Source organism: Lampetra planeri, chromosome 45 (genome assembly GCF_965212315.1).
Source record: "Lampetra planeri chromosome 45, kcLamPlan1.2.h2, whole genome shotgun sequence".
Classification (NCBI taxonomy): Eukaryota; Metazoa; Chordata; class Hyperoartia; order Petromyzontiformes; family Petromyzontidae; genus Lampetra; species Lampetra planeri.
The window spans coordinates 7328728-7352005 of NC_136151.1; the positions used below are offsets into that span (position 1 = coordinate 7328728).

The 23278-nt window shown below is 50.1% G+C and overlaps 1 protein-coding gene across 1 annotated transcript; it reads left to right on the top strand.

Annotated features, from left to right (window-relative positions):
• Positions 1-8222: 8222 nt before the first annotated feature.
• LOC144733208 (nuclear factor 7, brain-like) lies at positions 8223-23051 on the top strand. The gene is given in 7 exon segments (XM_078615002.1): positions 8223-8441; positions 8443-8857; positions 9036-9131; positions 13225-13458; positions 14330-14352; positions 17479-17591; positions 22444-23051. Coding segments are annotated over 7 exon segments (1572 nt in total). The 5' UTR covers positions 8223-8301; the 3' UTR covers positions 22995-23051.
• The last annotated feature ends 227 nt before the right edge of the window (positions 23052-23278 follow it).

Below are 23278 nucleotides of genomic sequence, written 5' to 3' on the forward strand. Positions count from 1 at the left end.
CAACTTTGCCCGCATGGCGTCTCGCTCAGAGTCTCCTCCGTCTCCCGCTCGACAGCCCCACTGCTGCCGTCGCTCCTGCAGACTTGCTGCCGGCTCACTATGCAGCCCCGCTGCTGGCTCTTCACTCAGCCTCTCTGTCCCCGACCTGCAGCCCCACGGCTGCTCTCCGTGCAGCCCCGCTGCTGACTCTCCGTCTCCTCCGTGCCCGGACACCGCTGGCCAACGGTGCCGAGTTTCGACCTGTGGCGATCGCGCCACTTTCCACCTCCTGCCCTGCGTAGCCTCCTCCTGTCTTTATTCCCACACTCTCCTCCAGCCCTTCCGGTTCCTGCCCTTAAAAGCTCTACTCTCTCCCCACGTGACCCAACTCCTCCCACCTGTTACGTCATATCCGCGAGGCCGTTTACGCTCGCATTACACCACCGTCCCCTGTAGAGAAAATTCCAGCCGTCCTCGGCTGAAACAGAACAAGTAATGCGAGCGACCACCAACCATCAGCCCTGAACAGACAACGGAGAATACAACGAATATAACAATAACAACAAGAACGAGAACAACAATCAACGAAAAGAAAGGGACTTCGAACGCGTGCGGGTCGCCGGCCCGTCCCGGACGAGCGGCGGCCACCCTGCAGACCGAGAACGCGACGGGGTTTTAGGAGCGACAGGATCAAAACCGCATGTCGCTATTGGAGGCCCGCCAACGCCAAGGTCCCGTTCCCCCGAAGGACCAGAGTCTGGGGCGTCCCGCAACCATGTCTGTCTTGGGGTTGGAGGGGCGGCGGGGCCAGGTGTCCCCGCAGCCGTGGTAGGCCCACCCAGAGCAGAGTCCGCTGCCTCCTGCAGTGTCATGGCCGGTTTGTCTGTAGAAGGCACGACAGGCGCTCTTGCAGGGTCAACAGGCACAGGCAAGGGTGCGTCGGCAGCAACAGACACCGGCAAGGCAACATCAGGAGATGATGCATCCGTTCGAGGGGCCACGTATGGTTTCAAGCGAGACGTATGGACGTACCAGCGCCGAGATCCGAACCGAACGCGCGCGGACTGCGGGTTAGGAACCTCAATGAGCCTAACAGGCCCCTGCCATGGTTTATGCAATTTAGGGGAGGTCCCTGCTCGCACCTGCGGGCAATGCAGCCAAGCCATGTCCCCCACCTTCCAGTGGCACTTCCCCTTCGAGCGTCGAGCGCAACGTTCGTTCCGGGCCTGGGTTTTGGCAGTAGCCACTCCGGCCCCCTCCCGCGCCTCAGCGACGCGGCGAACGGCGTCCTGAATGTAATCAGGGAGAGGCTTAGTAGGTCCTCTCACTCCTGTTCCCAACTGCACATCCATCGACGGCACGTTTTCGCGACCGTACATGAGAAAAAATGGAGAATATCCCGTGGACGCGTGAGGCGTCATCCGGTATGCCGAGAGTACCCCAGGGATGTGCAAATCCCAGTCAGCTTGCTTTTCATTAACCGTGTGACACAGCATGGCTGACAGCGTCCGATTTAGTCGTTCCACCATGCCATCCGTCTGCGGGTGGTAGTGGGATGTCCGGATCTTTTTGGTCCCCAGAGCAGCGCACACCTCCCCCAACAATTTAGAAGAAAAATTCCGGCCCTGATCCATGAGCAGCCTCTCCGGCGCCCCTTTGTCCATGACATATCCAAATAGAAAGGCGTCCGTAATGGACGCCGCCGACTGGTCGGGCAAAGGCCAGGCCATCGGCCAGTGGGAGAGATACTCCACCCCAACTAACAAGTATTTATTACCCTTAGCGGATGGCGGGAAGGGTCCCAAAATATCCAACGCCACCAACTCGTTAACTCGAGACACTTGAATAGACTGTATCGGCGGCACATATGGGTGTTTAGGCGGCTTCCGCCGGGCACACTCGGGACACGTGCGAACGTGCCCGACGACATCCGTCGTCATGCCGTGCCAGAAATAGTCTCGCTGCAACGTCAACAAGGTTTTCTGCACCCCCAGGTCTAATAGCGTGTCGCAATGCAGAGTCCTAATCAATTCGTACCGTAACGACGACGGTACAACCAGACGCCAGCGATCATGTAACCCCTCCCTCCACATCAGCAGTCCGTCACGGAGAGCGGCCCCCGGCGTCCCCCCAGAACCCAGTCCCCCCCCTCCCTTTGCAGCTCGACTCCGCAGGGTCCCCAACGAGTCGTCAAGCATTTGTTCACGAATCCACACTGCCCGTGGAAGGTTCAAAACCCCATCGGCTGGTCCTGGGCAAACTGGAGCCTCAGGCACCTCGACCGCTAACGCAATAGGCCGAGGGGGCTGCTGGGTCGGCGTACACCTATGCGTCCCTGATGTGCAAGCGCAAGGGGATCCCTGCGGTAACCTGGAGAGCGCGTCCGCATTCGCGTGACGTGCCCCCTCCTGAAGTTGAAATTTTAAAGGAAAACTCCTGCAGAGTGTCCAACCATCGTGCCAGCTGGCCAGATGGTTGGTCTACGTTCAGAGCATATTTTAAAGCCGCATGATCCGTGCGCACAATAAACGAACGGCCGTAGAGATATGGCCGAAATTGGCGGAAAAAATAGACGATAGCCACAAGTTCACGGCAACTGACGCAGTAGCGGGTCTCGGCGGGGGACAAGACGCGGCTACCGTACGCCACCACGCGTTCTACACCGCCTTTGGACTGTGACAGCACGGCCCCAATGCCCGTGTCACTCGCGTCCGTGTCCAGAATGAAAGGGTGATCAAAATCGGGATAGCCCAATGTTGGCGCCATTGCCAAACGATCGCGCAGGCCCTTAAACGGCGCCTCCTCTGGCGGTCCCCAACTGAATTTCCGTCCTTTACCCGTAAGGAGGTGCAGAGGCCTCGCGATCGTTGCGAAATTGGGAACGAACCTACGGTAATGAGGCAAACCCCAAAAAGCGACGCACATCCCCCACCGTGGCCGGGGTTGGCCAGTTGCGGACGCACGCCGTCTTCTCCGGATCCGTAGCAACCCCGTCGGCACTGACTATATGTCCCAAATAGCGCATGGACCGTTGCAGTAGGTGACATTTCTTAGGTTTAAATTTCAGATTGGCGGAGCGCATTCTGGCGAACACCGCCTCCAGTCTCGGTAGATGTTCATCAAATGTGCCGCTAAAGATGATAATATCGTCTAAATATATCAGACATGTCTCCCACTGCAACCCCGTTCATACCAGCTCCATCAACCTCTGAAATGTGGCGGGGGCAGCATTCAACCCCATCGGAAGACAATTAAATTGAAATAGACCCTGCGGCGTACGGAAAGCAGTCTTTTCCCGCAAGGACTCATCAAGGGGAAGCTGCCAGAAACCCAAAGAGAGATCCAGCGTCGAAAAGAACTTCGCCCCCGACAAGGCATCGAGGGAATCATCCATACGCGGCAGGGGGTACGCATCCGCCACGGCCACTTTGTTTAATTTGCGACAATCGACACAAAATCGCAATTTGCCGTCTTTCTCTTTGACCAAGACCACAGGCGCGCCCCATGGGCTGTTAGACGGAGATGTTATGTCCGCAGCCAGCATGTCATCCACTGCTCCACGAACATGGTCTCGCTCCGCCGGGCTCATCCGATGCGAGTTCAACCGAATCGGAGCAGCGTCCCCCATGTCAATATGATGGGAAAGCAGGGAGGTGCATCCCAAGTCCAAATCGTCGGAGCTAAACACATCGGAATAACTCAACAATAGCGCACGAAGCGCGGATCGCTGTTCCCCGGTCAGGGAAGAATTTTTGGCGCACAATTCGGCGATCCAGCGATCATCTGGGCCCGCCGGGCCCGAAACTCCGGCAACCACATCCCGGCGACCCAGATGGTCCTGGGCCGTGAACGCCGTCGTGGCATGGGCCACGACCGTTCCGGCCGGCACGCAAACATTTTCCGTACTCCCATTAAGCACCTGCAAAAATGGCTGCTGGTCCGCCCGGATAATAGTTTGCGCCCCGACCAGCGCCGATCCGCCCGTTATGGTTGCGGACGGTGATAACAAAACCCCAGGCGCTCCTTCCCGACCAGGCACTGGTTTCCGATATCGCAAGGGGATAAGCATCTGTTAACCAGGTGGAATGTCAACCGATACTTCGGACAGCGCCTGCACCTGGCAGACCGGAGCGGGTTGCCCCCAGGGCAACGGCAAAAATGTAATTTTTCGACCCCCCGGTAATTCGATGCAATTTTGATTAACTCTTATTAGAATGGGCATTTTGGCCAGAAAATCAGTTCCCAACAAACACGGAACCGTAAGGGACCTCGAAATCAACACAATTCCCGAGGCCGACACCCCCCCGATGGATATATTGGTGTCCAACTGGCCCACAATGCCCATACTTCCCCCGTTCGCTGCTACGCAGGAATCGTAAACCGGGCGCACTGCATCCGGCGGGATGCCCAACAGATGGAAAATGACATCAGATATAATCGTCGCGGACGCACAGGAGTCCACTAAAATGTGCACGTCAACCCCCTGTATAGAACCCGGCACAGTGGACGAACCAGTAGCGGCCGCAACAACCCGCCGTGCCAATTTACGCCACTGCGTTACCGAGCGACATGGGCCAGTCGGTGGCCTCCCGTTGTTAACGACACCCGGATCGCGCGGCAACGGTGATGAATGAGGTGCCAAGCCTTGCCGGGTGTCTGGTGCGCACCGACTTGCCTGTCCAGGAGGGTCCTTCCGCGGCACGTCTGTGGTCGAGGCCTCCTGCTGGGGCGGCCCCGGGATACGGGCCCAGCAATCCCTGGCGTAGTGGCCTTTGCGACCGCAGCGGAAGCACTCGACGTCATTACGACGCACAGCACTCCCCCCATCTCGACGCTCCCGCGTCGGCGGCGCAGATCGCGGCCCCGGTCCTCCGCGGGCAGGCCACTGCGCAGAGGCGGCCGTCAATTCCTGCGGGCCCCCCCCCCCGTCAGGAACGTACACCGCCTTCTTGGGATCCCAACCCACGGCACCCCCTTCCACGATGGGCCCCCCCGTCCACGCTGTCACCTGCTTCCAACGGTGCAGATTAAACTGGGCATCCAAACACTTCGCAGCCACCCGAGACGTCAGCTTTTCATGGCCGCACACCGGCATAGGGATCCCCAAATCTCTCGACAGCTCAAGCATTTTGCCCAAAATCAGGGGTTCCAGTAGGTCAGGCTCCGTCTCAGGGTATGCGGCCATGGCCAATTCCAAGACAGCACCCCTGTATGCCACCGGCGACTCTTCGGGTGCCCGCTGGCGCTGAACGAATCGTTGGTGAGCGTCATCCGGTGGCTCGTACGCATCCGCCATCTCGTCAAAAACCCCTCTCAGTGTCTTTTTTTCTCGGCCTTGATGGAACGGAAAAATCTGACCGACTCATCGTCTAGAAGAGTTGGCAGAACTTCCAGGGCCTCTGCGTCAGTCCATCTGGTGGAGCGCACCGCCGCCAAAAATCTGCAGGCGAATGCACTCCAATCGCCTCCAATCGAAAATTCTTTAACTGTTGTCAAGTGACGGCTGCGGGTCCTCGCTCCGCCGTCCTCTGCAGACGGCGCGTTGCGTGGCATATTCAAGATGGCATCGCACCGCAACGTGTCAAAGATGGCGGCTTCCCGCCGCGGAGGGCGCAAGATGGCGGCTTCCCGCGGTTCTTCCCCTGCCACGCCCAAGATGGCGTCCTCGCGCCGCGTGGCAGAGGGCGCTGGCGGCGCAGGCAAGGCCCTGGTCTGTTGATCACCCCCGGGCCTCCCCGACGCCGTCGCCGGCGTGACGAGGTCGCACAGTTGCGCCAAGACAGTCTTCAAAGTCTCCAGCTGGGCCGCCATCTGTTTCCATCGCTGGTCAGCGTCCTCCGGCGCGGGCGGATCCACCGACGCGGCGACCTCTTGCACCCCCGGCCCACCACTCGTTCCCGCTTGGATTTCCTCCTCCATTGTTGGCAGCCCCACTGCCTGAGGAAGGTCGTCGTCGTCGGAAGATGTAGCAGACGATGGTGCGGGGATATTCTTTCTTCTGAGCTGTTTTGACATGCCGTTTCACTTCTGACACCAGTGTAATATAGGACTCTTTCACTGTGTCTGTCTCCGTTGTCCTTTATTTGGGTTTGTACAACTTCGCCCCGCACGGCGCCTCGCTCAGAGCCTTCTCCACCTCCCGCTCGGCAGCCCTTCTGCTGCCGTCGCTCACGTAGCCTTTTCTCCTGGCTCCCGATGCAGCTCCGCTGCTGGCTTTCCTCTCAGCCTCTCCGCCCGATCTGCAGTCTCTCGGCTGCTCTCTCTGCAGCCCCACCGCTGCTCTCCGTCTCCCCCGTGCTCGGACACCGCTGGCCAACGGTGCCGAGTCCCTGTGGGTGATCACGCCACTTTCCACCTCCTGCCCTGCGTGGCCTCCTCCCGTCTTTATTCTTACACTCTCCTCCCGTCTCTTCTGGTTCCCGCCCTTAAGAGCTCTCCCTTTTCCCCACGTGACTCAACTCCTCCCCCCGTTACGTCATATCCGCGAGGCCGTTTACGCCCGCATTACACAGTGAAAAACACAGCCTCACCCAAGCGGGTGTAACCAGTCTATAGGACAAACCATCACTGTTTTCATGGTTACCGTGGGGTTTATGTTCAATATCAATTGCGACTCTTTAACCTTGACACTGTGTGTGTGAATGTAACGCCACGTCTACACAGGTGAGTGCGGGCTGCCGCGTGCAACATTCCAGGGCGCGTCTCGTGGTGTTTATATTTTAGCTGCAGGTGAAGTCAGCTCGCTTCCTTGTTCGTTGTCGCTGCTCTGTGATTTTTTTACATCACGCCGCGGTGGCTACGAGATGTAAACTACCTCGCCTGGTATACAGGAGGTCGTCGGTTCGATCCAGACCCTGACACCTGAACATGTACTTGGAGTTTGTTTGTCTCTCTCCCCGTAGTCGCGTGAATTTGTCTCCGAGTTCTCCAATTTTTCCCTCCACACTTAGAAACATGCGTTTAGAGTGTTTGACTGCGAAAAATATCCACATAATAAGCCACGTCGTTGAGCTATCAATTGTGGCCAGGTCGCTTCTGAAAAGAGCTATAAACCTCAGTGGGCCTTACCTGGTCAAATAATTTTTTTTTATAGAATCGTTTAAACTCAGCGATTCCAGGATGTCAAATCTTAACATTAACAATAGTTGATGAATATATATTGTTTAGGTTATGAAGATTTAAATCCTTGATTTTTTTACACATAATAGGAAAATAGACGGTGAAAGTCATCCAGATAATACGCTTAAATGAACCACGATGTTTATTTAGCCAGAGGCTGTTCGCTGTGGTAATGCGTGAGGCCACCCACCCAGTGACCCAACCACTCAACCGCACGCCCCTCCCAGCCACCCTTCCTCCAGCCCTCCCTCACCGCCTGCTCGTCCACCCTTCACGCCATCCTCCTGCTCACCAAATATCCCCCCCCACTTACTCATCCTCCACCACCACCCACTCACTCGCACCTTCGATTTGCACGAATGGCTACGTACGCTGCGAAATAAGTATAACATACATACTCACACACTCACTCACCCACACACCCACTCACCCACACACTAAACCAAACACCAACCTACACACTCACCCACACACCTTCGATTAGCACGGTTGATTAAGTATGGTGTAAAAGAAGTTCAACATACATACAACCACCGTCCACTCAGGATAAAACGGTGTCGTAGGAATAACAAAAAAAATTGACAGATCAACTGAGGATGCATGAAGCCAGTAGTTAAATATTAGTTGATAAAGATGGAAGACGATTACAGACTGTGAAGCTTAAATAAACAGGCCTTGCAAGAATTAAAATGAATAAAGACACAGATGGGAAAAAAACAAGTTAACCTTTACATCAGAATGTTTGCACAAGGTGCGGTTCCATAGTGCAATGCACACAGCCTGACCCTTGACCGTCAAATCAGCCTGTGGGACAAACCATTATCGCTGTGTCCCGGGTTGCTGCTGCTGGGTTTTGTTTGTACAAATAGTATATCACTTGAGACCGGTCAAAGCTATGTATGATTAACTTCTTCCACACTGCACATAGCCAACAGTGCTAATTCGAAGTGCAGGGGCAGGACAACAAACTAAACACAAAAATCAGTTTTAGCTATTACACAGTGCGTGTCTGTAACGCCACGTCTACACAGGTGAGCCCAGCCGCCGTGTGGAACATTCCAGGGCGTGTCTCGAGGTATTTATAACTTAACTGCAGGTGAAGTCAAGTTCATTTCCTTGTTCGTCTCCGCTGTGTGAGCTGCTGCTGCGATAGCTCCGCCGTGAGCCGCGGCGAGCGACTGAGTCCGAGTGAAGCTATGGGCCATGGCAAGCGCGTCTCCCAGTGATTGTGTCGACAGTGAGCTGAGCTGCGCCATCTGCCTGCGCACGTTTGACTGCCCCTCCACGCTGAGCTGCGGACACTCGTTCTGCCTCCGGTGTCTGGACGGTGCCTGGGAGAGCGAGCAGCTTCAGCTGCCCGCAGTGCCGAGTGGCCTTCCCTGAGCGACCCCAGCTGAAGAGGAACGTGGCGCTCGCCAACCTGGTGGAGCAGCTCAGAGTTGGAGAGAGGATGGCTGGAGTTGTCTTCTGTGACGGCTGTGATGATGGGGAGACTCCTGCAGTGAAGACCTGCCTCAGATGTGAGATGTCCCTGTGTGAGTCCCACCTGAAGCCTCATCTGAAAAACCCCAAGTTGATGGACCACGTCCTGGTGGCTCCCATTGTGAACCTAGAAGAACGAAGATGTGCGGAGCACGATGCGCATCTCCAATTTTACTGTGAGCAGGATGAGATCCCGGTCTGTATGGTCTGCACTGTTGCAGGAGACCACACAGGACACAAGGTCATCACGTTTAAAAAAGCCCAACATGCTAAACAGGTGAGAAATCATTTAATGCTGTAACCCACCATCCTATAGTGTTACAACAGCTTGTATTTGCATTTTTACTCTTAAAAGTCTGTTTTTTATTTATAAGGATTTCAAATTAATTGATGATGATGACGATGGTGATGATGAAGTGAATGTTAAGGACTGCACGTTCACCTGCCTCACACAGGAGGAGCTGGGGCTCAAGAAGATGGAGAGAGAGAAGAATAAGGGGTCGGCAGTGTCACAGACACAGCAGCTCAAGGACACGTACAAGCACATGCAGGTATAGTTCGAGACGCAGTGATAAGTATGCCAGAGTGGACTCGCACATTGTCGCCTTTTTCCCCCGAACGATGTTTCTAACGGTTTCACCAGAGTGGCTTTTGGCGTGGGAGGGGGACGTCGTGCCCAACATTGAGGGCACAAAAAACCAGAAGTGATATGCTTGTAAAGGTTCAGTCGGTCTATTTCCCACTCTCACCGACCTTAAGGGACAGTCTCGTGTGATGCTATATACAGCAAACCTACAGTTAAATAAACACTCAGTGGCAAAGGAAACAACACACTCTGAATGTGACCATCTAAACGCTACCTGATCCTACAGTATCAAGGCCGTCCATCACAACGGTTTCCTTGCTCTAACAATCAAACGATGTGAATAAGGTATTGACACAATATTTAGAGGTCAACGCGTCAGTCAACGCCACATGCCATCACCACCTCGAGCCTTTAACTGGTTCGTATCGTGAATGTAAGTCATGTAATTTACGTTGATTATAAGCAACGTACATTATGCAAATGGTAATTACCATTTGTATAACCCAACCGACGACAATGGATACCCATTGTAATTTATATGTATTCATTAACCCCCCCCCCCCCTTCGCACAAGAAGGTCTCACAAGTGATGTCATCACATCTATCCCTCTATTTAAGGAATGAAAAAGGATTTCTCCACAAATCTGATTGTCGCCTTATTAAGCTAGTTGTAATTACTGGCGAAATATCGTACTCAGATTGTAAATGTTGTAACCAATTGGCATGTTCTGTTTCTGTGAGAAACCTTACTAATTGGCTGTGTCGGGTGGTAGCAGGTTTAATGACACATTATATTTATGCGATCTAACCCAAAAACTATATTATGAATATTGGTCGCGAAAACGTAGGTGTTAAACATTTGCAAGTTATTTTTCGGCCGACTGGAATGCTCTTCCTTCTGCTTTTAGGAAGGCACTGGAGCTAAGTACTTTTAAATCATCTAGATGAGTGGTTCTTAATCTGGGGTGTACACACTCCCTGGAGGTGCGAGCTGCCCTTCGTTGGGGTGCGGGACATGCTAGTTTTTTTAGAAGGTAAATTATCGAAATACAAAGCCCCTCATGAATGGTTCAAAAATACCAAAATCAAAGAACCTCGCCTGGACAAGGGATACTGGGACATCCCCCCTGGAGCCAGTCCTGCGGGTGGTGTTTGCTGGCAAGCACCTGGTGGCTGGGTGACCCACGTAACCCGGTTGGGTCCAGCCCGATTGGCTACATGGCGCCGTCCTGTGGGCCCAGCATTCACAGGACGAAGGGTGAGGGGCGGGTGCGATGCCAGCATGACGGGGAGAAGGTTGGTCTCAAACGGACTGAACCTTGGCAATCGACACTCGCTATTGGGACGTGGAATGTCACATCACTGGGGGAGGAACCAGAGATGGTGGAGGAGGTGGAAACGTACCAACGAGATAGAGTCGGTCTCACCTCCACACACAGCATTGGCATTGGAACCAAACTACTTGATCGGGGGTGGTGTCTTTCCGATTCTGCAGTAACCCCTGGTGAGTGTGGAGATACTCACAAACCCACGGCTGGGTGCTCTTCAGTTGGAGTTTGTTCCAGTGGAGGAGAGGGTCGCCTCAATGAGACTTCGGGTCTCAGAAAGGACAATTCTGATTGTTGTCTGTTCTTATGCATCAAATAGGAGTTCAAAATATTCGGCTGTCTTGGAGATGGTGGGTGCAGTGCTCAATAGTACTGCCTACCAACACCATTGTCTTACTGGGCGACTTCAATGGTCACTTGGGAAACGATGGAAATACCTGGAGAGGCATGATTGGGAGGAATGCCCCTTCCTGATCTGAACCCGACTGAGATGTTATTGTAATTCTGTGCTAATAACGGAATTTCAAGGACAAACACCATGTTCGAACACAAGAATGCTCATAAGTGTACCAGAGAACCTTGGGACGAAGGTGAATAATTGACTTCATAGTTGTATCATCGGACCTAAGGCCATATGATCTGGACACTCGGATGATGGGAGGGGCAGGGGTGTCAACTGATCACCACCAGGTAGTAAGTGGGATCCGACACTTGGGGCAACGACATGGAAGGCCCAAATAAATAGTGCGGGTTTTCTGGGAACGTCTGGCAGAAGACCCAGTGCAGAGAGATTTCAACTTCCACCTCTGGGAAACTTCTCCTGCACCCCAGGGGAGGTCGTGGAAATTGAGTCCGAGTGGACGATGTTCAAGACCTCGATTGTGGATTTAGCTGCGATAAGCTGTAGCCTGAAGGCAGTTGGTGCCTGTCCTGGTGGGAACCCTTGGATCCGCTAGTGGGTACCAGTTGTGAGGGAAGATTTCATGTTGAAGAAGGAGGCTTTCTGAGCTATGCTCATAAAAAAGGTTTCCCGGCTCTAATGAGAGGTACCGGCTTGCCAAGAGGGCAGCAGCTGTTGCAGTCGTTGAAGCAAAAGCCCGGGCATGGGAGGAGTTTAGAGAGGCTATGGAGAGGGACTACCGGGCAGCCTGAAAGATATTCTGGCAAACCAATCCAATGCCTTAGAAGAGGTCGATGGGACGTGGCCCAGGCTGTTTTCAGTAAGGGTGGCGTAACATTGACCTCAGCTAAGGAGATAATCGAGTGGTGTTAGGAACACTTTCAGGAGCTCCTCAACCCAGTGGACATCCCCTCCTTTCAGGAAGCAGCCCTGGACACAGCTGGGGGGGGGGGGGGGTCAGATCCATAATGGCTGTCGAAGTCGCTGCGGTGGTCGAGGGCCTTCGTAGCGGCAAAGCTGCTGGTGTGGACAAGATTCGCCCAGGATTGTTGAAAGCACTCGACAGAATAAGAGTGTCATGGTTAAAACGCCTCTTCAATGTTGCATGGAAGGCGACGGGTACACTACCTCTGGATTGGGGTGGTGGTTCCCATTTTTAAGAAAGGGGACCAAAATGTGTGAACCAACTACAGAGCAATCACACTCTTCAGCTTGGCAAGTAAAGCTTTTGCCTGAGTGCTGGAGATAAGGCTCCAGCCAGGTGGTTGAGCCTCAGATTCAAGAGGAACAATATGGATTCCATCATGGTCGTAAAACAATGGACCAGCTCGTTTTCCTCTCACAAGGCATAAATTTAGCAATAAACGCACATACTTGTGGCAAAACATGCGAACAAACATGCTCTGATAATGTTATAATATATGGCATTGTCTTTGAAACTGATTGTCCTACACCAGAGACAGCCTTCTTTTGTGACCTTGTCTCATCAGTGTTAGACAAGAGAACACCCAAATGTGAACAGAACTATGCATATATAATTATCAGAGCATGTTTGTTTGCATGAATGGGTTGTCACAAGAATGTGTGGCTAATACAAACTTGATGCATTATAAAAGGTATCTATTTAGTGTTTGAACATCCTGACACCTGTTTAATTGACAGAAAGGGTCAAAGTTGTTATTATTTTTCATTCTTTTTGATACTGGCAAAAAGGTCCCATAGATACGGTTATACCTAGCCTACTCTAAATGCATTCACATATTAATGAGCCTGTAGCCAGCACTGGCCAATACACGCATCTGACGAGTCAGCTATACCAATAGCCGCCATTTGCCACTAAGTGACAGTGATGACGCCAGGGCACCTGTACCAGGCCAGGTGCACTTTGAGGCCACGTGAAGTGTCGGAGGCTCGCTGACAGGTCTCGGGAAACACCCAGGTGCCATAGGATGGCTGACTGAGATGACTGGTAGATGCACCATCTGTACCCCCTACTGTGCCAACTTGCTATATTTTTGCAGCCCGGCGCTCCACTCATTGTTGTAAGTGTCGCTCCACTGCCCTCCATTGTTGCTGGAGGGCGACCGACTACAACTGCCCAGTAGAATCCTTCACGAGCCTCCTCAGCTATACCCCACTACACACAGTTAACCAAATACAACCTGGAGAACATACGAGTGCATTATGTTCATGACACAGAGAGAGACATTTAGATATCGAGACAGACATGTGGAATTACAGATAGACACACAGAGACATATAGGTACAGCCAGACACATACAGTAGCATGTGAGTGATTCAACAACTCATGATCATCCCCTTCTGCGTAGGAGTCTCTGCGTGGGATGAAAGCGAGGATCAGCCAAGAGTTTGAGCGGAAGAGGCAGCAGCTGAATGAGGAGGAGAGGGAGGCGCTGGAGCGCGTGGACGAGGAGGGCCGCTCCGTGCTGTCCCGGATCCAGGCAAACATCACTCTCTATGAGAACAGAGCACGCGGCCTGGAGCTGGAGATCAACGAGCTGCTAGCGGCCCTCGCAGTGAAGGACCCACTCACCTTCCTGCAGGTGACGAGGCATCCCTGATTCCACAACTTGACATAACCCAAGTGGAATGTTAAACCAATCCACTTGGGTGTTTATCAATGTGAGAGGAAAATGAAGTACCCAGATAGAAGACATTCCCTTGCATTAGCAGATCCTCAAATCATTGATGTAACGATTGGTTGATTACTCAGACATGTGAAACTCCAAAACCAAGCGATCTGCAAAGTTACTCGGGGATTGCAGTAAAGAAAGTTGGTTGTGAATCTTCCTGTTTACACGCTTAAGTGCTATCTCTCACGTATATTGGGGTTTCCTTTAAGAATTAATTTCCATCCAAGTGCAAATTCCTCCTCTTACAATGGAAATGGCCATACTTCCCAATGCGAGACTGAAAAAAGGGGTAGAGTCCCTGGAAGGCCTTCCTTGATTATTACGGGCGCCTGAAACTTAGATTCAAACTCATAAACTCAGCAGTAGGAGCTCGGCGCTCTGACCTATGACCTAGCCAGCCACCACATTATTCTGAACTTGATATAACTATAACACGTTGTTGTGTTTCCTTTTCATTCAAAACCTTATTACTGGGCTAAAAGATTCATGTGATATGGCCCAGTAGTAGCATGTTTATTATCACTCTTTGCAGAGTTTGCAGGGACAACCCTGATTAACACTGCAGGTGTATTAACATATAGAAAACAACAAGAAATGATGTTGACACCCAAAAAGCCTATCCAGTGCAGGACACCCTATTCAATAGCCAGATATTGTTATCCCGTATCGTGATGTCAATCGATCCTGACAACAGGAGTTGAGTGTGTGGAAGAAGAGGAGGAGATGTTGGTGATGGAGTGAATATTTTTATTGACATGAGTTGCACAATTGTGTCTTTCAGGATCCCAAGTACGAGGAACTCAGGTCAGTACCAGAGAGACGTGGACCCTCATTAGTCTTTGTATCTCATGCTGTGTGTAGACTGTAGAGAGACCTGGACATCGACTATTCTGCGTATCCTGTGCTGTATGCAGCGAGACTAAGAATATAATTATACTATGTTAGAATCTGTGGGTGGGAGATGGGTAAATATAATTGACGTCATCACCTCACGGGAGATGAACGTTCATGTCAGCACACGGATGGCAAATTACTGAATATGTATGTATGTTGATCTTCTTTCCATTGTATGTAACCAACCATGCTAATCGTAGGTGCATGGGAAGGACAACAAACTAAACACAAAAATCAGAATAAATGGAAGCACCCTTGTTGCTGCCATCTACCACCCACATCATGACCTCTTCGTGACCTTTTTCAGGCAAGGCCTTTGCTCTCAAGTGCTTCGCCATAAGTGATGGCACATGGACAAGAACCGTCACAATTGGTAATGCAACGGTCATCAATGTATATCAGCCCCTGAAATACGAAATAGCCATCACCACCTCTGCCAGCAACCACTCACCCGGCTATAGATGTGGGGTGACTTCAACAGCCACCACACACAACAAGGGGGGTACTCAGGAAATGATGAAGCCGGAGAGTCAAGAAATGCTCATCGACACAAGACACTTTTCTTTCGTGTGACCCTAAACAACCTGGCACGATTCACTCAGCACGATGGATAAAGAACAAAAACCCCGAATTATGCTTCTTGTCAGCTCCACTCATTGTTTCACAAACAATTATTGGCAATTTTCAGAAGAGCCAACACGGGCCAGCAATCACGATCAGTGGACAACTGATACCAGTCATAACCTCAACACGACGGCCGCATTGAAAGCCAACTGAAGCCCGGGATATGAACAATAAACCGAAGCTGAATTGAATAACGTGCAGCCAAAGCTTGGGAATTTCAATATATTGAAAACAATTATGACATATGCGAGAGGAAAAAATCCTGATAGGGCATCGGAAAAGCTATATGCCATGTTGGCAACCAAAACCAGAGCAATTCTTGAAAGAGTTAATCAGAACAACATCATGGGACCTCCCCTTTGCCAGTCCCAAAATATGATAATATGTTTTTCCCCTTTTTTCTGGCAACAAAACAGGTGTTAAGATGTTAAAACACAAAACTGAAATCCTTTAACAAGGAATCATGTCTGCATTAACCACAATGCTTGTGGTCAGAATGCAAAAAAAAACATACTCTTATAATAAATGCATTGTCCTTGAAACTGATTGGTCCACACCAGAGACAGCTTTCTTTTGAGCCTCGTCTCAAACGGTGTTAGACCAGAGGACGCCTTAACACCTATTTTGTTGTCAGAAAAAATGGGAAACCTCTATTATCTTAATCAGAACTGGTGACCAAGATAAGGGCACCACACTGCCAGAGTTCCTGAACTTTGCACAAAGAAAACGATGGGAAAACATCACGGCAAACGTGGACTTCACTCACTCCAGCTGTAAAGCCTGGAAGCTCCTAAACCTAGGTGCCTCAAAACAGACAGCACAGACCTCGAAACACTGCAGCAAATCCGGTGCCTTCCTACAAGCTGACCTGCTCAAAGGCACCAATGGACGATCTCATCAAATAAGCTGTCTGGAAACAACTCACCATCTCCATGCGTCAACTACCACATGCAACAGAGCTAACCAGGCCGTACACTGCAGCTGAAGTGGAAGCATCCTTCATGACTGCAAAGTCCAACAAGGCACAAGGATATGGATGGCCTTTGTCCTGCATTCCTAAACCTGGGACGATATCGACAACAATGGCTGGCAAACCTCTTCACCGTCATGCACAGGACATGCAAAATCCAAAACAAGGGATGCCAAAGTCATCGCCATTCTGAAAACCCAGAAAGCCTCAAGACTTTCCCTCCAGTTTAACACGTAGGCGTTTGCGACCAATCTCATCCATTCATCCATAAGATGTTTTTTTGGGGTTAGATCCTGTGAACATATAAATGTGTCATTAAAACCCGCCACCACCTGACACAGCAAACTAGTTAGGGTTGCCACGTAAACAGAACATGCCAATCTGTCAATATTTACAATCTGAGAATGACGTTTCGCCAGTAATTACAAATAGCTTCTTCAGGCGACAGCCATATTTGTGGAGAAGTCTTAACTGTTTCATTCCTCATATAGAGGCGTAGATGTGGTGGCATTTGTGTAAAGAGTGGAGAGGTGTCCATACCTGGGCAGTGTGCTTATGACCAACTCCAGTTTGACAGCAGAGGTAGCACTCCTAAATAGTCGGGTGGCATTTATATTTTCTTCAGCTGCATAACCCTGTGTGGAATCTAACTGGTGTTTCGCTCCATACGAAGCTTCGGGTCTTCTCGGCTACAGTCATGCCCTCCATTTTCTATGCTTGTGAAGCATGGACCCCTTTGATGGAATGCCTGCCCCAGTTAGAAACATTCAGGCTGTCCTGACGATGATGCATCCTGGGTATAACCATTCTAGATTATGCCAGAAACTCACAAATCCCTGAAAGATCTGGGCACAGTCCCATCGGTGAACTGATCCTCAAGGCAAGGCTGCGTTGGCTGGGGCATGTAGGTTGTATGCCCAGCCACCGCATGCCAAAACGGGCGTGGCACAGGATAGAGAAGAGATGGACTAATGTGGCACAGGAGAATATGGAGATGAGTGGTATTAACGGTGTCTGGTTCCAGTGGTGTTAAGATCGGCCTCTGTGCAGGAGAATCATGAGGGACGCTACTCGGCAGTCCAACAACAACGGAGGGCAGAGGATCGGCGCTCACAACAACGAATAGAACGCCGGTGGATAAAACACAGCAAGTCGGATCAGGAGAGGACACAGGTGGGGTTATCTGCCAATTCTCTCAGTCACCATTGGCACCTGCTAGGTTTGCCCTGCGCCCTTCTGCCAGCGAGTCTTGGATACTTCACGTGGCATCAAAGTGTACCTAGCCTGGCACAGGCATCGTGGTGACATCACCACTTAGTGGCCAATGTTGTCTATTGTTATTATGGAGAGACCTTGCCCCGCATTGTTCTGTATGCCCTGTGTTGTGTGTGTAAAGAGACCTGGGTCTGCATTGTTCTGTGTGCCCTGTGTTGTGGGTGCAGAAACTCGGTATCTCAGGAGATTCAAGATGACCCTGCTCCCACATTCAGCCAGCAGGAGCTCACAAAGGTCATCTCAGCAGGAGGAGTCGAATTGAAACTCCTGGCTGTCCTGTGTATGTAGAAACATTCATGTAGCTCAAACACACACACACAGATGAGTGTAAATCGCTACACGTGGGTATGATTGAGGATGCTGTTGACATTCTTCATGTATGAATTCATTACACGCACACACACACGCTATGGCTAAGATTATTCAGATTCATTATTCGTAATTGAGGCTGCAAGATCCAAACACGCACACCTTGATGATCCTTAGAGTTCAGTGTTAATGCCTGAAGCTCTCAGACTCCAAGGTACCTTTAAGATTCTGTATTAATATTCGTAGGTTTATAAGACAGTCAGCCAAAGGCTTAACCTTGGTTGATCGTGTACATCACTACACGGACAAAAATGTATATTACTATAGAACGTGTATCAATATACATTAATATGTAGCACAAAGACAAAGATCCCCCATATAGCCTTAACAGACTGTAGAGGCAAGTGCTGTTAGCGAGCACCTATGAAGGCCAGAACGGTACACGAGGGGGTGGGTGGCCAGCACCACGCCCGACCGCCTTTGTCTCCCTAGTGGCAATGTTTACACACCGCACCAGGTACTCATTTGAGGCTGAGTCGACCTAGGGGAGGCCCGGGACCGGTTTAGATAATCGTCACTGGTGTTGGCCGTGAGCGGGAATCGAACCCGGGTCGCTGGGTTCATAGCGCAGCGCGCTAACCGCTACACTATCGCTCCCCATAATATATAGCGCACACACAAAGACGAGTGTAAATCACTATAACATGAGCTCTATTAACACTACACGTGTGTACGATTGAGTGAGGATGCTGTTGCTATTCTGCGTGTGAATCTTTGACACACACACACGCTATGGCTAATATTATTAGGATTCATTATTAGTGCTTGAGGCAGGGAGATCCAGACACCTTGAGCATTCTCAGGGTTCAGTGTTACAGCTTGAAGCTCTCAGAATCAAAGGCAACTTTAGGTTTATTTAGACAGCCAGACCAAGGCATAACCTGAGTTGCCGTGTAAATAACTACACAGGCAACAAGTTAATTACAAAAAAATACGTATCAACATATTACGTTGATATAGACAGAGATCCCTCGTATGGCCTTAACAGAGTGTTGGGGCAAGTGCTGTTAGAGAGCTCCTATGAAGGGGTGGGTGGCCAGCACCACGCCCGACCGCCTTTGTCTCCCCAGTGGCGATGTTTAAACACCGCAGTCATCACTACACTATCACACACACACACGAGTGTGCATCACTACACTATCACACACACAGAGTACATCACTACACTACCACACACACACGAGTTTACATCACTACACTATCACACACACACACGAGTGTACATCACTACACTATCACACACACACACGAGTGTACATCACTACACTATCACACACACAGTGTACATCACTACACTATCACACACACACACGTGTGTACATCACTACACTATCACACACATACACGAGTGTACATCACTACACTATCACACACACACACACGAGTGTACATCACTACACTATCACACACACACACACGAGTGTACATCACTACACTATCACACACACACACACACACGAGTGTACATCACTACACTATCACACACACACACAGTGTACATCACTACACTATCACACACACGTGTGTACATCACAACACTATCACACACACGAGTTTACATCACTACACTACCACACACACACACACGAGTGTACATCACTACACTATCACACACACACACACAGAGTGTACATCACTACACTATCACACACACACACACACGAGTGTACATCACTACACTAACACACACACACGAGTGTACATCACTACACTAACACACAAACACGAGTGTACATCACTACACTATCACACACACGAGTGCACATCACTACACTATCACACACACACACAGTGTACATCACTACACTATCACACACACACACACACGAGTGTACATCACTACACTATCACACACACACACGAGTGTACATCACTACACTATCACACACACACACACACACGAGTGTACATCACTACACTATCACACACACACACACACACGAGTGTACATCACTACACTATCACACACACACACGAGTGTACATCACTACACTATCACACACACACAGTGTACATCACTACACTATCACACACACACACACACACGAGTGTACATCACTACACTATCACACACACACACACACACGAGTGTACATCACTACACTATCACACACACACACAGTGTACATCACTACACTATCACACACACACAGTGTACATCACTACACTATCACACACACACACACGAGTGTACATCACTACACTATCACACACACGAGTGTACATCACTACACTATCACACACAAACACACGAGTGTACATCACTACACTATCACACACACACAGTGTACATCACTACACTATCACACACACACACATACGAGTGTACAGTACATAACTACACTATCACACACACACAGTGTACATCACTACACTATCACACACACTCACACGAGTGTACATCACTACACTATCACACACACAGTGTACATCACTGCACTATCACACACACACACACACGAGTGCACATCACTACACTATCACACACACACACACGAGTGTACATCACTACATTATCACACACACACACACGAGTGTACATCACTACACTATCACACACACACACATACGAGTGTACAGTACATCACTACACTATCACACACACACACAGTGTACATCACTACACTATCACACACACTCACACGAGTGTACATCACTACACTATCACACACACGAGTGTACATCACTACACTATCACACACACACACGAGTGTTCATCACTACACCATCACACACACGAGTGTAGATCACTACACTATCACACACACACAGTGTACATCACTACACTATCACACACACAGAGTGTACATCACTACACCATCACACACACACACAGTGTACATCACTACACTATCACACACACGAGTGTAGATCACTACACCATCACACACACGAGTGTACATCACTACACTATCACACACAAGTGTACATCACTACACTATCACACACACACGAGTGTACATCACTACACTATCACACACACACGAGTGTACATCACTACACTATCACACACACACACGAGTGTACATCACTACACTATCACACACACACGAGTGTACATCACTACACCATCACACACACAGTGTACATCACCACACTATCACACACACAGAGTGTACATCACTACACTATCACACACACACACGAGTGTACATCACTACACTATCACACACACACGAGTGTACATCACTACACTATCACACACACAGAGTGTACATCACTACACCATCACACACACACACAGTGTACATCACTACACCATCACACACACAGTGTACATCACCACACTATCACACACACACGAGTGTACATCACTACACTATCACACACACACACAGTGTACATCACTACACTATCACACAAACACACACGAGTGTACATCACTACACTATCACACAAACACACACGAGTGTACATCACTACACTATCACACAAACACACACGAGTGTACATCACTACACTATCACACACACACACACGAGTGTACATCACTACACTATCACACAAACACACACGAGTGTACATCACTACACTATCACACAAACACACACGAGTGTACATCACTACACTATCACACAAACACACACGAGTGTACATCACTACACTATCACACACACACACACAGTGTACATCACTATACACTATCACACACACACACACGAGTGTACATCACTACACTATCACACCCACCTCGTGTGCCGTGCCGGCCTTCACAGGTGCTCACCAACACCACTTGCCCCTACAGTCTGTGAAAGGTGACACACGGGAGATGTTTGTGTTTGTTGTACACACACAGAGACGCTGCGGCGGTGTTGATATCCACGCTGCTGCTGCTGCTGTGATCCACTGCCTCCCACGGGCACTTCCGCACAGTGGGGCTGAACGATGAATCGATTCCAAATCGAAGTCGCAATTTGAAACAATGCGATTAGCAAATCGCAAAAGCTGCGATTTTTGAAAAGTGTTTTATTTTTTATTATTAGAACTTTATTGATTTAACTTAACAATTCTAGATTTGAAGCTTTCGTGACTGCAAGGATTCATACTCTGAGGTTGTTTCGGTAAAGTCACGTAGGTAAAAATAAATAAATATTATAATAAAAGAAAATAACTCAATTAAATCACGATGTTTCGGAGGCAACACAAGTCTCCGTCTTCAGGTGGGAGCGTCACAGCTAGATTTACTGTATCACTTTATGTTACTATTATTACCTACGTGACTTTACCGAAAAAACGTAACAATTGTTCTATGTTTGATCGTTCTATTTCAAGAAATCTTTTTTAACAAATACATGTTGAAAGCAATTAATAAATTTTTAGTTTTCAGCCTTGCATTAGAATATATAGAGCAGTTCACATTGTGATGCTATCATCAAATGTTTTACATCTATTACACAGTGAATATTGAACTGAAGCTGGACTTTTAAAAATGTAGATGACGGGGCAGACAAACGCACCGCTGTACTGTACTTCTGTGCTCTCGCCAGCTGCGCCGCCTGCCTTCGCCAACGCGCGGTGACCGGCGTGGTGAAGTATGGTCAAATATCCCCCGCGACCCGCACGGTGTAGGGAGGCCCTCATCCAGCAGTGGATTGACAAAGTGCCCGTTACATGTCATCACACCGATAGCTACGCATTACAACGTTGCATAACAATGCTCATTATGAATTGCTCTATTGTAGTGTACGTGCGTGTTAGTGCACGAGTGCTGTTGTTATAGTGGTGCTGTTGTTACACGGCTACTGTGATTATCGTTACTGCAGACGGACGCTCACCGACTGTGGACCCAAACTCGGCCTACAACTACCTCCAGATTTCCTCGGACCTCAGGACGGTGACGCTGACCGCTGTCTCCCAGGGTCGCCCCGATCACCCGCACCGCTTTGATGGCTGTCTACAAGCCCTGTGCTCCGAGAGCTTCTCGTCGGGTCAGCACTACTGGGAGGTGGACGTGGGGGGTGCGGCGCGGGGCTGTGCGGTTGGAGTCGCGTACGGGACGATCGCACGGAAAGGGCTTGGTAACGAGTGCAGGCTGGGATACAACGACTCATCCTGGGTTTTATATAAAGATAACAACAGCTGCTACGTGCGTCATGGTGGTGTATCGACCTCAGTGCCGGTGAGGGATCCTCCCCGGAGAGTCGGGTGTCACCTGCACTGGGAGGCGGGGCTGCTGTCGTTCTACCGCGCCGACTCCATGGAGCTGCTGCACTCCGTCCACCACTCGTTTAGTCAACCGCTCTACCCCGCACTGTGGGTGTGGTGGGGTGATGGTGACTCAGTGAGGATTCTGGATCTGAGTCGTGCGTGCTGAGAGCACGGAGTGTGAGCAGCGCAGAGAAACGGGCACAATGCACAGACTCGCGCACACAAAGACACAGATCCACCGTGCAGCCTTCACAGGCTGTTGGGGCAAGGGCTGTTAGCGAGCTCCTATGGGGCCGTCCATAAATGACGTCACGCACCTGGGGGGAGGGGTTAGACATTTGTGACGATGGGTGGGGGGTGGGGGTTGAGAAATGTGACGTCACGTCAAAATGAGTAACTTTAAATAAATATAGACAACACGTTCTACTTAGTTAAAGACTTTTTTTTTTA